This window comes from Pseudophryne corroboree, chromosome 2 (genome assembly GCF_028390025.1).
Source record: "Pseudophryne corroboree isolate aPseCor3 chromosome 2, aPseCor3.hap2, whole genome shotgun sequence".
In the NCBI taxonomy this organism is placed as follows: domain Eukaryota; kingdom Metazoa; phylum Chordata; class Amphibia; order Anura; family Myobatrachidae; genus Pseudophryne; species Pseudophryne corroboree.
Window position 1 is genome coordinate 407716410 of NC_086445.1, and position 15828 is coordinate 407732237.

At 46.8% G+C, this 15828-nt stretch overlaps 1 protein-coding gene across 1 annotated transcript in view; it reads right to left on the reverse strand.

Annotated features, from left to right (window-relative positions):
• The window catches only part of LOC134992196 (sodium/hydrogen exchanger 4-like), a 101443-nt gene that overhangs the window by 60992 nt on the left and 24623 nt on the right, over nt 1–15828 (reverse strand). Inside the window, exon 2 of the mRNA XM_063950767.1 lies at nt 2314–2573. Within this exon, the coding sequence (XP_063806837.1) occupies nt 2314–2573 (260 nt within the window). The remainder of the gene's footprint in view (nt 1–2313; nt 2574–15828) is intronic.

The following is a 15828-nucleotide window of genomic DNA, read 5'->3' on the forward strand; positions in this document are numbered from 1 at the left end:
ACGCTTAGTGATGGTAGCCTTAGGAGGTAGAGATGGGGAAGTCGAGAGAGATAGGTTAAAGGAGAGCAGGTGATGCTCAGAGAGGGGAAATGGGGAGTTGGAAAAATCAGAAATATTACAGCGGTGAGTAAAGACCAGATCCAGTGAGCTCCCATTCACATGGGAGGATGAGGTCCACTGGGAGAGACCAAGTGAAGAGGTGAGGTTAAGGAGTTTAGAGGCAGGGGATTGTATGGGGATGTCAATAGGGATGTTGAAATCGCCTAGGATAATGGAGGGAATGTCAGAAGAGAGGAAGTGAGGAAGCCAGGAAGCAAAGTTGTCGATGAATTTGGAAGCAGTGCCAGGGGGGCGGTAAATGACAGCTACTGTAAGATGTACTGGTTGGAAGAGGCGTATAGTATGGACCTCAAATGTAGGGAATGTAAGGGATGGTTCTGGTGGTATGAGTTGGTAGGAGTAACTAGAAGGTAAAAGGACCCCAACACCACCCCCATGGTGACCCCCAGGTCGGGGTGTGTGTGTGAATGTGAGGCCCCCAGCAGAGAGAGCAGCAGGAGAAGTAGTGTCAGAGGGCGTAATCCAAGTTTCAGTAATGGCTAGTATGTGTAGGGAGTTGGAAATGAAAAGGTCATGAGTGGGGACCAGTTTGTTACAAACAGATCTGGCATTCCAGAGGGCACAGGATAAGGGGGTATGAGCTTGTGGGAGAGATGTGAATGAGATTATCAGGGTTGCTGTAGCGATGAGGTGAGATTAACTTTGAGGGCAGGGATGATGAGAGAGTGGTAATGGTGCGGGTGCCTGAGCTAGGAGGGGAAGGTGGGCAGGGAGGGAGGTCAGTGTGATGTGGATGGGGGTGTGGGGAGGTGACAGGGAAGGGAGAGAGGGAGCAGGGCTGAGTTGTGGGGTAGCAGGACCATGGGGCAGAGGTGATTGAAAGTGGGGTAACAGGAAAGGAGGGGGAAGGAAACAGAGGGATGGAGGGGAGACAGAGGAGGGGAGAGAGGAGGAGGTGTAGGAGACTAGGGGGGAAGGATAAAGATATATTATTAGGTAGACACCGAGTGATGTGGGGAGTATAAGAAAGCCTTGACATAGTGTTAAGTAGGTAAATAGGTTGAGGGAAAGTGGAAGTAGGAGAGGAGAGTGTAAGGGAATCCGAGCAGAAGAATTGCAGAAATGCAGGTGAGAAAAGCAGTGTAGGCTTAATGGGTGTAGATTTCGTATGAAATGAGTCAAAAGCGTAGATAAAGTGGGTGCAGAAATGTATCTGGAGTGTAAGAAATGAAAGGATTGTGAGAGGTTTAAGAAGCGATGGAAATTATGTTAGATGTTTTAAGTGTTTGCAGGTAAAATTGCATTGGTGCAGCTGTGCTTAAAAAACAAAATGACAATAATACAGATACAAGCATTTGTAGGTGAAATGGATGGTTTTTGAATTGTCCAAGTTAGGTAGTTCTGTGCTATTTAATCAGATGGAACAATCAGGAGGTGAGTGATCTGAGGAGTAAGTGACTCACATTTGTTATTAGTTTTCTTTGTTTTGTTAGATTGGTGTGCTTCTGTTTTCCTTCTTTTTCACTTCGATTGAACGCTGATGGAGCTGCTGTTTAGTGGCAATTTTATCACGCTTTGATAAAATGCATGCTTAAATAGTAAATGCACAGCCAAACGGCTTTGCACAGCCTACACCATTGATAACAGATCCTTTAAACTGATCCTAAACAGCGCCGGGAGGTGGCCTAGCAACCACCAATATAGTTTTAGTTATCATCCCCCAAAATGTCATAAAATAAATAATTTTATAAAGAGTTGTACAGCTACTTGGTTTCAGAAACTAGGGTACATACGTGTCCCCCTTTTGGGATAATGCTTTAATGTTTTGGGCTCTCTTGTAACTTTTACTAAATACATTGTATTATTTCTGGGGGAAGGAGGGGGTTCTATTGTTTTCAGTCTTGCCTCTATATTATCAGCTAGAGCAATTATTTTTCTTGCCTTCAGTTATAACACATTTTCTGAATACACTCCATAAGATACATATGGATCCAGATTGCAGCTTTGTGTCATACTCCAGGGCATTAAAATTAATAAACTCTGCATTATAATACAGTATATACAGTACACATTGCTAAAAACAACAGAAGAAAAAGAGAGCCTCCGTATTTAGGAAAGATGAAAATATTTAGAAGCAGTACATTAAATGGATAAACACTTCAAATGAAGACACTGAGATAGAACGGCTAACGACACTGTGAGAAAATAAAGAACCAAATTTACAATGCAATGAAATCATTGTATAATACTCACGCCAAGATTCCAGAGAGGTAGAATGCTTCTGCAGACAGGTAGGATAAATAACTGAACATGAAAACAAGTAGAGGCTCAATAGAAGATATGTTCTTGGTGAACCGAGTGATGAATGCAGATACAAAACCAAAAATAATCCCAAAAAACACTCCACCAATGCCAACCATAAAAAAACGCCCTATACCAGCAAGAATGTCCACTGCTTCAATGGATTCATATGTGTGCATTTGTGTGAGTGAGATAAAAATGTTATATAGTACCTGTAAGAGAAGGACAAAGATATAGATTGTTACACAATGGCAACACAATAACATCAATATCATAGATGTGTGTATTTGCTTTACAGCCACTGTCTGACTTCTCAGCTATATTTTGTCAGTGTCGGACTGGAACATGAGGGGCCCGCCGGGAATATGCAGTGTCAGGGGCCCATGATTAGAGGTGTGGCCAGCCTCCAAAGGGGGTGTGGCCAGCTACCACAGAAGTTTTGCTAACCATTATAGAGTACCTGGTCTGGACTTCTTGATAATTTATATAGTAATTAATGCTAGTGCATGCATGATAATGTGCCAGATTAATGACAGCAATGTACTGTAGAGAATACATCATAATCCTGTGCAGTATAAGGTAACATATGTATAATATATAATTCAAGTGCACAGTCTAGAACCTGATCCTTAGAGGAAGAGGGTAGTGGGGCCTACCGGTAGTTTCCCCTGTACCCCTGTGGGCCAGTCCGAGTCTGTATTTTGTAGTCCTTTTCCATCCCAAATTGTATTCTATTTCATGAGAAAGTAGTAGAGGTATTACCTTGGTTTAAGTCAATATGGACATCAGCTAATATGGACACCTTCCTTTCTTCTAGTTACCATTTATCAAGTACTTCTATAAAATGATAGAAGCTGATTAGCTGTTATGGGTAACTTCTCCAAATGCCAGAAATGCACCAAATGGTTGTTTAGACAAATTGGATAAATCAAATTTGCCTAAACAATTTGCCTGAACAATCACGTTCATCTGTTTTCCATTGTTTCGGAGCATTTGCTCTCATACATGTACCAGGCTTTGTTTTCACCCAGCCAACTAGTAATCTTTTGCTAAATGGACAGCTTTAGACAATGATATCAAGTGGCCACTGTTGGTTTTTGAGTGTAAATATCAGAAATTGTGTATCAGTATATTAAATGGAAATGTTTCTCAGAAACCCCACTGATACCTATATTACATAACACTTTGTGAAAAGAATATGTGCTCACACACTTCCGTGCAGTTTATCTGAGTTTGACAAATCTTTTCTTTTGTTTCCAATAGATTGTAAAGTAATTTTTCAGGAGGAGATTTATACTCAATGCAAATGTATTTTACAAGAATCAATATATTCATTCCTGTATTTGCAAAGTGCATTAATTAAACAGAATGTACTATGCAAAACAACACACTTAGATAAATTCATCCACCAGGAAAAGCACATTGCTAATTCAAATATTAATTTGCTAGTAATCAAAATAGCAAAAGCTACATGGTGTATTTGTTAACATTGGGGGATGGATTCAGATTTAAGAGAAGAAAGCAAAAAAAAAACAAAAAACATAGGAGCAATTTGCTCTTGGAACAAACCAAATGCATTTCTATTTTTTGCATGCAGGGCCCAAATCCTGTCTGTTTCTACGTGTAGCCCACAAATGCTATTCAGCTTTGTTCGCACTGTAAATGGAAATCTAGAAATAAGTAGTGACACAACCCTTTTCATCTTTAAATCTCTCTGCATGTTTTAAAACTGCCCCTTCTGCTAGGAAGCAGGGTTTTGCCTAGATGCAAACTGCTCTTTTCTTGGAGAGGCGATCACAAGACCACCTGTTGGGATCCCGGCGGTCACAATGCCGACGCCAGAATCCCACCAGACGTTGAAATGCCACCGCCGGAATACTGGCGCCACACACTTTCCGCCCTTTATGGGTGTCCACGACACCCAAAGAGGGAGAATAGAGCCTTGTCCGCAGCATGGCGAGCACAGTCAGGGGCTTTCTAGCACTTTCCCAGCTCACGGCATACTGGTGGCCATCATGACAGCCCGGATCCTGGCCATCGGTAAATCGTATGTATTCCTTTTTTTGGTCTGGTCCTAACAGGCCCTATGGGTATTTTTTGGAACAGTGAACGACAGCATTGTATAGAGCAAAAAATATTTATAATTTTTTAGGCTTATGCAATAAGGCAATACACAAGGTAAAAGTAAACATTCATAGCTGCAGCGTAACACTGTATACCTGTACTATCATACACTGAGCATCTTTATGCCATACGGAGCATGATGTCCAGCGTGACTGAGATGTTCCAAGATGAGCAGCATATTGTATTTCGTTTTACATTTTGCATCTTATGCTGGGTACACACTGGAAGATATATTGGCCAATCAGTTGGTTGTCCAATATATCTTTTGCTGATCTGCAGGTGTGTACAAGCAATATGTCTGTGAAAGACGTCTTTCACAGATATATTGCATCTGCTGTGCGACACAGCAGATGACCAATATATCTGCAGATATATTAGTGCATCTTTCAGTGTGTATGAACAATCTCCATCAGCATATATAGCTGCAGATCGATTGAACAGCAGATATATCTTTAAGATATATTGGTGCATCTTTCTGTGTGTATGAACAACCACCATCTGCAGATATATCTGCAGATCGATTGAACAGCAGATATATCTGCCAGTGTGTACCCAGCTTTAGTCACATTGCAGACACAGTGAAAACCCACTAACAGGGTCCAGTTCATGTTTGTGCGCACTTGTCTACGAAGCTGCGATTTTGTAGGATACACAATTGCTAATCATTGCTAGTGAAACTGCCACACAGAAAAGAAGACAAACGCCTGCCAGAGCCATCACAAACTAATTTGCAACTGCGGACACACATACAGGTCAAAATGCAAACATGAGTTTCTAATGATTTTTTCATTGAAACCGACTTGTTCATACTTTACCATCCCAGTGGACCCGGATGGTGAATTAAATAGTTTGCCGAGCGCAGCGAGGCACCATGCCGGAAGCATGGCGAATGCAACGAGCCATGCGAGGGGACGCGGTACACTTATATGATGTCCATGTCGACCTATGTCGACATACACACAAAAAATCTGTATTTTGACATGTCGGCATTTTACATGTCGGTATTTTGACCTTGTCTGTATTTTAAATGTCGGTATTTTGTCCATGTCGGGATTTTTACCTTTTCGGGATTTTGACCGTTGGTCAATTGCTGTCGGGATTTCGACTGTCGGGATTTTGATTGGAGGTATTTCATACCGATCCCCGGGATCCTGATCTGTGAAATCCCCTCTTCCCTAACTCCTAACCCTAACTCTTCCTTCCCGCAGTCTAACCCTAGCCTCCCCCCGTAGTGCCTAAACTTTACCTCTCCCTGGTGGTGCCTAACTCTAACCCCACCTCCCCTCAGCCTAGTCCTAACCCACCCCCTGCAGCCTAAACCTAACTTCCTAGCCCCCAGGCCCTAAGCTAGCCGCTAAAGTTACAGTCGGGATGGCAGTAACTAGACATTTCAGCGCTGTGTGCAAGAAACAGCATTGGTGCCCCCCCCCCCAGCTTTCACACACACCTATACAAAACAGGGACAGTGCGTGGCGCAGGCGCAGACACGCATAAAAAATATAGGGGCGTGCCTTCATTGGGAAGGGCCGTGGCCACAGAGCTCCCTTTTTGTACGAATTACAGCAGGCAGAGCTCCCTTTTACACATTACGGCAGGCAGAGCTCCCTTTTACACATTACGGCAGGTAGAGTCCCCTTTTACACAGTACGGCAGGTAGAGTCCCCTTTTACACATTAGGCAGATAGAGTCCCTCTTTTACACATTAGGCAAGTAGAGTCCCCCTTTTATACATTAGGCAGGTAGAGTCCCCCTTTTACACATTACGGCAGGCAGAGCTCCCTTTTACACATTACGGCAGGTAGAGTCCCCTTTTACACAGTACGGCAGGTAGAGTCCCCTTTTACACATTAGGCAGATAGAGTCCCTCTTTTACACATTAGGCAAGTAGAGTCCCCCTTTTACACATTAGGCAGGTAGAGTCCCCCTTTTACACATTAGGCAGGTAGAGTCCCCTTTTACATATTAAGCAGGCAGAGTCCCATTTTTACACATTAGGCAGGCAGAGTCCCCTTTTTTACATATTACAGCAGCAGAGTCCCCCTTTTTACACAAGAGAGAGAGTGAAAGTGTGAGTGTGTGTGTGTGTGTGTATAAGTATTATACTTACCACTGACCAGCTGGCAGACCTCGCTTCTTCTCCTTCCTGCCTGAGTCCTTCTCCTCCCCCCCCCCCCCAGCTAGCAGCTCCTCGCAGAGCAGGGCTGTGTGGGAGACTGAGTAAGCTGGGAGAGACGTCTGACGTCAGCACGTCTTTCCCGAGTTGCATGGGGTGGCAAAATGGCATCCAGAGGCGGAAACTCATGTCTCGGGAGCCAGAGGTGGCACTAGCCAATTTGATGCCCTAGGCAAGATTTTGTCTGGTGCCTCCTAGCACTGCTGCTAGTTCTGCCTCTAACCCAGCACCCCTCTCTCAGCACAGCACCCATCACCTGGCAGCACAGATCACAGCAGCAGCCAGCAACACCCCTCACTCCTCACCCATAGCAATCCTCACTTTGGTGCCCTGTGCCAGTAATAGCATTGGCACCCCCACCCCCAATATCTTAAATAGGGACGGTGCATGTCCCAAAAAATGGGATATTTTTTTCTGAGAAAAGACGTGACCACACAATATTACCCCCAATTCAAATTACGCCACACAGTAGTGCAACCTTATCACAGTACATCACACAGTAGTGTCCCCTTACCTTATACATATTATGCCACATAGTAGTGTCTCTTATTTACGTTATGCCACTCAGTATTTTTCCTTTACCTTATACATGTTATTCACATGACGCCACCCGATATAGCTCCTTATTCACATTACACCACCCGGAATTTTTCCTTATTCACATTAAACCACCACGCAAGTCTCCATATTCACATTACGTAACCCTATATTGCTCCTTATTCATGTCACGCCACCCCATACTTCCTTTGGCACCCCCCAAAAAATAGAATATGTTCTTCTGCGCGCTCCCAAAAAGGGGGTGTCGTTTCCTAACATGCCCCCTGTTCATAACTCTAGGGGGCATGCCCAGCAGAAAGGTGATGCGCTGCTGGATTATCCTCTCCCAAAATGCCAACTCACAAGTAGTGCCCTATACACATTACGGCCACAGAGTAATGCCCTTTAGCACATAATATAGATTTACACAAAAGTATTTCTCCTTAACATATAGATAATGCATATGTAATACCACTTTAAGTAATGCATCACCCCGACTCAGTGACTCACCACCCCTGTGTCCCTCAAGCAGCAGGGCTCCGAGGCAGGCAGGATGGCTGGCCCAGTCTGCAGCACACAGGTGAAGGGGTTGTGGCTACTGCTGCTCCTCCAGCCTCTCTCCCCGTGGCCGCTCCCATGATGCCATGCGTGGGGGAAGGAAAGGTAGACATCACCGTGACTGTGTTGTGAGGACAGCCCGCGGCTGATCAGTGCGGAGGCTGGGATGCTGTAGAGTAAAGCCACCGAGACCAGAGGGGCAGCAAAGTCTGTAAAGAGGCTGCACCTTGGTGAGAGGACGCTGTTGGTAGTGGCGAGTGTGCACCGTCAGATTAGACTGCGCTGGCTGGGATATTTCAGCAGCAGTGCTACGGTCGATCACCCTGCTTGCCCACCGCTGCCCGAATATTGAGCTGACCCTAGGCTTGCAGTGCATGCCCCTAGGCATTGCTCCCGAGTTTATTGCAGCAGTGGAGTTGGGAGACATTAAAGTGCAATAAGGAGTATACAGGTGCGCGGCCAACAGCAGCAGGTAGGAGGAAGGTCAGTTCCTCAAGATTAAACAGTAAAAGAAAAAAGGGTGTGTACCTGCGCTGGCTGTATGTATTAAATTAATACATTAAATAAAGACAATAATAATGATAAATAGTAAGAATAACAATAATAATAATGAAAATGGATGGTTTGTTCTATATAAAAAAGTAACAATTTAATCATAACATATCACATAAAACAATTATTAAAAATAGGGAATTCCTCTTGCCACTAGGTGGTAGTAAAAACTTGGATTAGCTTATCTGGACAGTAATGAGTAAATGTTATGGTCTCCAATATTAGAATTGTCCATTCCTATAGGCTAGGACAGCCTCCCTCTGCGCATTCACTGTACTTAATATGTATTTACCAGATCCCCTCGTTGGTAAGCATCAGCCTTGGAACAAGTCCTTTATATAGCTGTAGGGGTGAATCCAGGTGGAGATGAGATCCAGTGGTGGGAGATGCGTCCAAATTGTGCCAAGGAGGACACGGCTTTTGCAGGCCGCTGTGGAGCACGGAGTCCAGAAAAAGCAAATGTACTCAGGTCCAATGAAAGAAAGCTCAACGCGTTTCACTGGTAAGATCCAGCTTCCTCAGGAGTTGGGAGACAGGTGGCGGCACCAGCAGGAGTGGAGATAGCGGCTGTGCGAGTGTGGGGTGTGCTGCCAGATGGTACGCCCTCAGGGAATTTGCACTGTGGGCAACGCACCATTTGCACACACCTAGTTACGGCACTGCGGGATGGCGTCTGTCTGGATTCCGGCGTTTCTGTCTGCTGACCCTGCTTTTGGCGACGGGATCCCGTCAGCCAGCATCTTAACCGCATCTCATTCAGAGAATAGAGTACTTTACACTAACTGGAGAATCAAGTAAACTGCTGTCTACTGAAATAGTGTGTATGGCATCTTGAGTGTTATGATGGGCTCTAAAGGGAAGGCCAAGTGACTGAGGGGTAAATTTAGTAAAGGTTTATTTCCATATTGAAATTTAACCATGCACTTAAGAACCTATACCCCCGTAACCTCTGTGGTACCTCAATGAGCTGCTGTTCCTCTGATTCAGGTTCCTGGGTCATCTCAGTCAGGCGGTGATGTACACACCTCAGGAAAGTGCAGAGCAGTGACGTGCGGTGAGGTTAGTGACTGGTGAGGCACTGACTGATTGTGGCCCGTCCCCCCCCCAAAAAAAAAAAAAAACAACACATAAGGTTCCCCTTATTTAAGCGAAACTAGCGCCAGGCTGAACCAGACAGAGGGGATAATGCCATAGCAGGGGAGACACTCAGTATGGGGTCCCCCTGCCATAACATTAAACACCCCTCAGACCACTCAGCCCAGGGCTGGAATTCCTCAGAAAGTAGGGACCCCAAAAATTATAATGGAGTCCCCCCTCCTGAGCAACAATCCAGTGCTATGCCCCACACCCCTGGTGGCGGTGGGAGTGGAGTTCATGGTAGGACAATATTGTTCTTTACAGGCGGCCTATAGGTCCCTGCAAGCCTGCCTCAGCATGCCGGCACTTGGAGAACATCAAGTGCCAGCGTGCCCGGACACTAAGGGCCCGATGGCCCCCGTAGTCTGTGAAGAAAATATTAAAATAAAAACACAACACCTAATGATTTAATAGTTTATTATACTGCATCTTCACCTGGAGGTGGAGGCCTTTAAGCTCTTTTTCATGGCCACCGCCGTCCCAGGGCTTCCAGGGTCTTCTATATTCGGGAGCTCTTGCCTTCTCCCGCCCCACCGATGGACTGACAGCCTCGCCGCTGACTTATTTATGCCAGTTGAGGGGGCGGGCCGATGATGCTGCGAGCTGTGATTGGTTCACGGTGGGCATCTTGAATTTCTCTAACGTCCTAAGTGGATGCTGGGGACTCCGTAAGGACCATGGGGAATAGCGGCTCCGCAGGAGACTGGGCACAAAAGTAAAGCTTTAGAACTACCTGGTGTGCACTGGCTCCTCCCCCTATGACCCTCCTCCAAGCCTCAGTTAGATTTTTGTGCCCGAACGAGAAGGGTGCACACTAGGTGGCTCTCCTGAGCTGCTTAGTGAAAAGTTTAGTTTTAGGTTTTTTATTTTCAGTGAGACCTGCTGGCAACAGGCTCACTGCATCGAGGGACTAAGGGGAGAAGAAGCGAACTCACCTGCGTGCAGAGTGGATTGGGCTTCTTAGGCTACTGGACATTAGCTCCAGAGGGACGATCACAGGCCCAGCCATGGATGGGTCCCAGAGCCGCGCCGCCGACCCCCTTACAGAGCCAGAAGACAGAAGAGGTCCGGAAAATCGGCGGCAGAAGACGTCCTGTCTTCAACAAGGTAGCGCACAGCACTGCAGCTGTGCGCCATTGCTCTCAGCACACTTCACACTCCGGTCACTGAGGGTGCAGGGCGCTGGGGGGGGGCGCCCTGAGACGCAATAAAAACACCTTGGATGGCAAAAAATGCATCACATATAGCTCCTGGGCTATATGGATGAATTTAACCCCTGCCAGAATACATATAAAAACGGGAGATAAGGCCGCCGATAAGGGGGCGGAGCCTATCTCCTCAGCACACTGGCGCCATTTTCCCTCACAGCTCCGTTGGAGGGAAGCTCCCTGGCTCTCCCCTGCAGTCACTACACTACAGAAAGGGTTAAAAAAGAGAGGGGGGGCACTAATTACGCGCAGTATTAAAGATACAGCAGCTATAAGGGGAAAAACACTTATATAAGGTTATCCCTGTATATATATAGCGCTCTGGTGTGTGCTGGCAAACTCTCCCTCTGTCTCCCCAAAGGGCTAGTGGGGTCCTGTCCTCTATCAGAGCATTCCCTGTGTGTGTGCTGTATGTCGGTACGTTTGTGTCGACATGTATGAGGAGAAAAATGATGTGGAGACGGAGCAGATTGCCTGTAATAGTGATGTCACCCCCTAGGGGGTCGACACCTGAGTGGATGAACTGTTGGAAGGAATTACGTAACAGTGTCAGCTCTGTATAAAAAGACAGTGGTTGACATGAGACAGCCGGCTACTCAGCTTGTGCCTGTCCAGACGTCTCATAGGCCGTCAGGGGCTCTAAAGCGCCCGTTACCTCAGATGGCAGATATAGACGCCGACACGGATACTGACTCCAGTGTCGACGGTGAAGAGAAAAATGTGACTTCCAGTAGGGCCACACGTTTACATGATTGAGGCAATGAAAAATGTTTTACACATTTCTGATAATACGAGTACCACCAAAAAGGGGTATTATGTTCGGTGAGGAAAAACTACCTGTAGTTTTCCTGAATCTGAGAAATTAAATGAGGTGTGTGATGATGCGTGGTTTTCCCCCGATAACAACTGATAATTTCAAAAATGTTATTGGCATTATATCCTTTCCCGCCAGAGGTTAGGGTGCGTTGGGAAACACCCCCTAGGGTGGATAAAGCGCTCACACGCTTGTAAGAACAAGGGCTCTACCCTCTCCTGAGATGGCCGCCCTTAAGGATCCTGCTGATAGAAAGCAGGAGGGCATCCTAAAAGGTATTTACACACATACTGGTGTTATACTGCGACCAGCAATCGCCTCAGCCTGGATGTGCAGTGCTGGGTTGGCATGGTCGGATTCCCTGACTGAAAATATTGATACCCTAGATAGGGACAGTATATTATTGCCTATAGAGCATTTAAAAGATGCATTTCTATATATGCGTGATGCACAGCGGAATATTTGCCGACTGGCATCAAGTCTAAGTGCGTTGTCCATTTCTACCAGTAGAGGGTTATGGACACGACAGTGGTCAGGTGATGCGGATTCCAAACGGCATTTGGAAGTATTGCCTTATTAAGGGGAGGAGTTATTTGGGGTCGGTCTTTCAGACCTGGTGGCCACGGCAACAGCTGGAAAATCCACGTTTGTACCCCAGGTCGCCTCTCAACATGAGAAGACGCCGTATTATCAGGCGCAGTCTTTTCGTGGGCAAGCGGGCAAAAGGTTCCTCATTTCTGCCCGTGACAGAGGGAGAGGAAAAAGGCTGCAGAAATCAGCCAGTTCCCAGGAACAGAAACCCTCTCCCGCCTCTGCCAAGCCCTCAGTATGACGCTGGGGCTTTACAAGCAGAATCAGGCACGGTGGGGGCCCGTCTCAATGAATTTCAGCGCGCAGTGGGCTCACTCGCAAGTAGACCCCTGGATCCTTCAGGTGATATCTCAGGGGTACAAATTGGAATTCGAGACGTCTCCCCCTCGCCGTTTCCTAAAGTCGGCTTTACCGATGTCTCCTTCTGACAGGGAGACAGGTTTGGAAGCCATTCACAAGCTGTATTCCCAGCAGGTGATAATCAAGGTACCCCTCCTGCAACAGGGAACGGGGTATTATTCCACACTGTTGTGGTACCGAAGCCGGACGGCTCGGTGAGACCGATTCTAAATCTAAAATCTTTGAACACTTACATACAGAGGTTCAAATTCAAGATTGAGTCACTCAGAGCAGTGATTGCGAACCTGGAAGAAGAGGACTACATGATGTCTCGGGACATCAAGGATGCTTACCTTCATGTCCCAATTTACCCTTCTCACCAAGGGTACCTCAGGTTTATGGTACAGAACTGTCACTATCAGTTTCAGACGCTGCCGTATGGATGTCCACGGCACCCCGGGTCTTTACCAAGGTAATGGCCGAAATGATGATACTCCTTCGAAGGAAGGGAATTTTAGTTATCCCTTACTTGGACGATTCCCTGATAAGGGTAAGATCCAGGGAACAGTTGGAGGTCGGTGTAGCACTATCTCAGGTAGTGTTGCGGCAGCACGATTGGATTCTCAATATTCCAAAATCGCAGCTGATTCCGACGACTCGTCTTCTGTTCTTAGGGATGATCCTGGACACAGTTCAGAAAAAGGTGTTTCTCCCGGAGGAGAAAGTCAGGGAGTTATCCGAGCTAGTCGGGAACCTCCTATAACCGAGCCAAGTCTCAGTACATCAATGAGATGGTTCTGGGAAAAATGGTGGCTTCCTATGAAGCAATCCCATGCGGCAGATTCCACGCAAGAACTTTCCAGTGGGATCTGCTGGACAAATGGTCTGGGTCGCATCTTCAGATGCATCAGCGGATAACCCTGTCACCAAGCACAAGGGTGTCTCTCCTGTGGTGGTTGCAGAGTGCTCATCTTCTAGAGGGCCGCACATTCAGGACTGGGTCCTGGTGACCATGGATGCCAGCCTGCGAGGCTGGGGAGCAGTCACACAGGGAAGGAATTTCCAGAGCTTATGGTCAAGCCTGGAGACATCACTTCACATAAATATCCTGAAGCTAAGGGCCATTTACAATGCTCTAAGCTCAGCAAGACCTCTGCTTCAAGGTCACCCGGAGTTGATCCATTCGGACAACATCACGGCAGTCACCCACGTAAACAGACAGGGTGACACAAGAAGCAGAAGGGCAATGGCAGAAGCTGCAAGGATTCTTCGCTGGGCGGAAAATCATGTGATAGCACTGTCAGCAGTATTCATTCCGGGAGTGGACAACTGGGAAGCAGACTTCCTCAGCAGACACGACCTCCACCCGGGAGAGTGGGGACTTCACCCAGAAGTCTTCCACATGTTTATAAAACTCGACAAGTATTGCGCCAGGTCAAGGGACCCTCAGGCAATAGCTGTAGACGCTCTGGTAACACAGTGGGTGTACCAGTCAGTGTATGTGTTCCCTCCTCTGCCTCTCATAACCAAGGTACTGAGAATTATAAGATGGAGAGGAGTAAGCACTATATTCGTGGCTCCGGATTGGCCAAGAAGGACTTGGTAACCGGAACTTCAAGAGATGCTCACGGAGGATCCGTGGCCTCTACCTCTAAGAAGGGACCTGCTCCAGCAAGGACCCTGTCTGTTCCAAGACTTACCGCGACTGCGTTTAACGGCAGGGCGGTTGAACGCCGGATCCTGAAGGAAAAAGGCATTCCGGATGAAGTCATCCCTATCCTGATCAAAGCCAGGAAAGATATAACCGCAAAACATTATCACCGCATTTGGCGAAAATATGTTGCGTGGTGCGAGGCCAGTAAGGCCCCGACGGAGGAATTTTCAACTAGGTCGATTCCTACATTTCCTGCAAACAGGAGTGTCTATGGGCCTGAAATGGGGGTCCATTAAGGTTCAAATTTCGGCCCTGTCAATTTTCTTCCAAAAAGAACTAGCTTCAGTCCCTGAAGTTCAGACGTTTGTGAAAGGGGTACTGTATATACAGCCTCCTTTTGTGCCTCCAGTGGCACCTTGGGATCTAAATGTAGTTTTTGGGTTCCAAAAGTCACATTGGTTTGAACCACTAAAATATGTGGAGTTAAAATATCTCACATGGAAAGTGGTCATGCTGTTGGCCCTGGCCTGGGCCAGGTGCGTGTCAGAATTGGCGGCTTTATCCTGTAAAAGCCCTCATCTGATTTTCCATTCGGACAGGGCGGAATTGTCCTCAGTTTCTCCCTAAGGTGGTTTTCAGCGTTTCACCTGAATCAACCTATTGTGGTGCCTGCGGCTACTAGGGACTTGGAGGACTCCAAGTTGCTAGACGTTGTCAGAGCCCTGGAAATATAGGTTTCCAGGACGGCTGGAGACAGAAAATCTGACTCGTTGTTTATTCTGTATGCACCCAACAAGCTGGGTGCTCCTGCTTCTAAGCCGACTATTGCTCGTTGGATTTGTAGTACAATTCAGCTTGCACATTCTGTGACAGGCCTGCCACAGCCAAAATCTGTAAAAGCCCATTCCACAAGGAAGGTGGGCTCATCTTGGGCGGCTGCCCGAGGGGTCTCGGCTTTACAACTTTGTCGAGCAGCTACTTGGTAAGGAGCAAATACGTTTGTAAAATTCTACAAATTTGATACCCTGGCTGAGGAGGACCTGGAGTTCTCTCATTTGGTGCTGCAGAGTCATCCGCACTCTCCCGCCCGTTTGGGAGCTTTGGTATAATCCCCATGGTCCTTACGGAGTCCCCAGCATCCACTTAGGACGTTAGAGAAAATAAGAATTTACTTACCGATAATTCTATTTCTCGTAGTCCGTAGTGGATGCTGGGCGCCCATCCCAAGTGCGGATTGTCTGCAATACTGGTACATAGTTATTGTTACCAAAAAAATCGGGTTATTGCTGTAGTGAGCCATCTTTTCTAGAGGCTCCTCTGTTATCATGCTGTTAACTGGGTTTAGATCACAAGTTATATGGTGTGATTGGTGTGGCTGGTATGAGTCTTACCCGGGATTCAAAATCCTTCCTTATTGTGTACGCTCGTCCGGGCACAGTATCCTAACTGAGGCTTGGAGGAGGGTCATAGGGGGAGGAGCCAGTGCACACCAGGTAGTTCTAAAGCTTTACTTTTGTGCCCAGTCTCCTGCGGAGCCGCTATTCCCCATGGTCCTTACGGAGTCCCCAGCATCCACTACGGACTACGAGAAATAGAATTATCGGTAAGTAAATTCTTATTTTCAGAAATGACTCTGAGGCGCCATTTTTGAAATGAGTATCTGGCTATCCACTGCCGAACTCTGCAGAATGGCTAACAGGGACTGGTTCCTCTTGCATCCAGGTCTGCTGCTGGCCACACTTTCTCCACCGGTTCCCACTGCCACAAATGCACACAACCC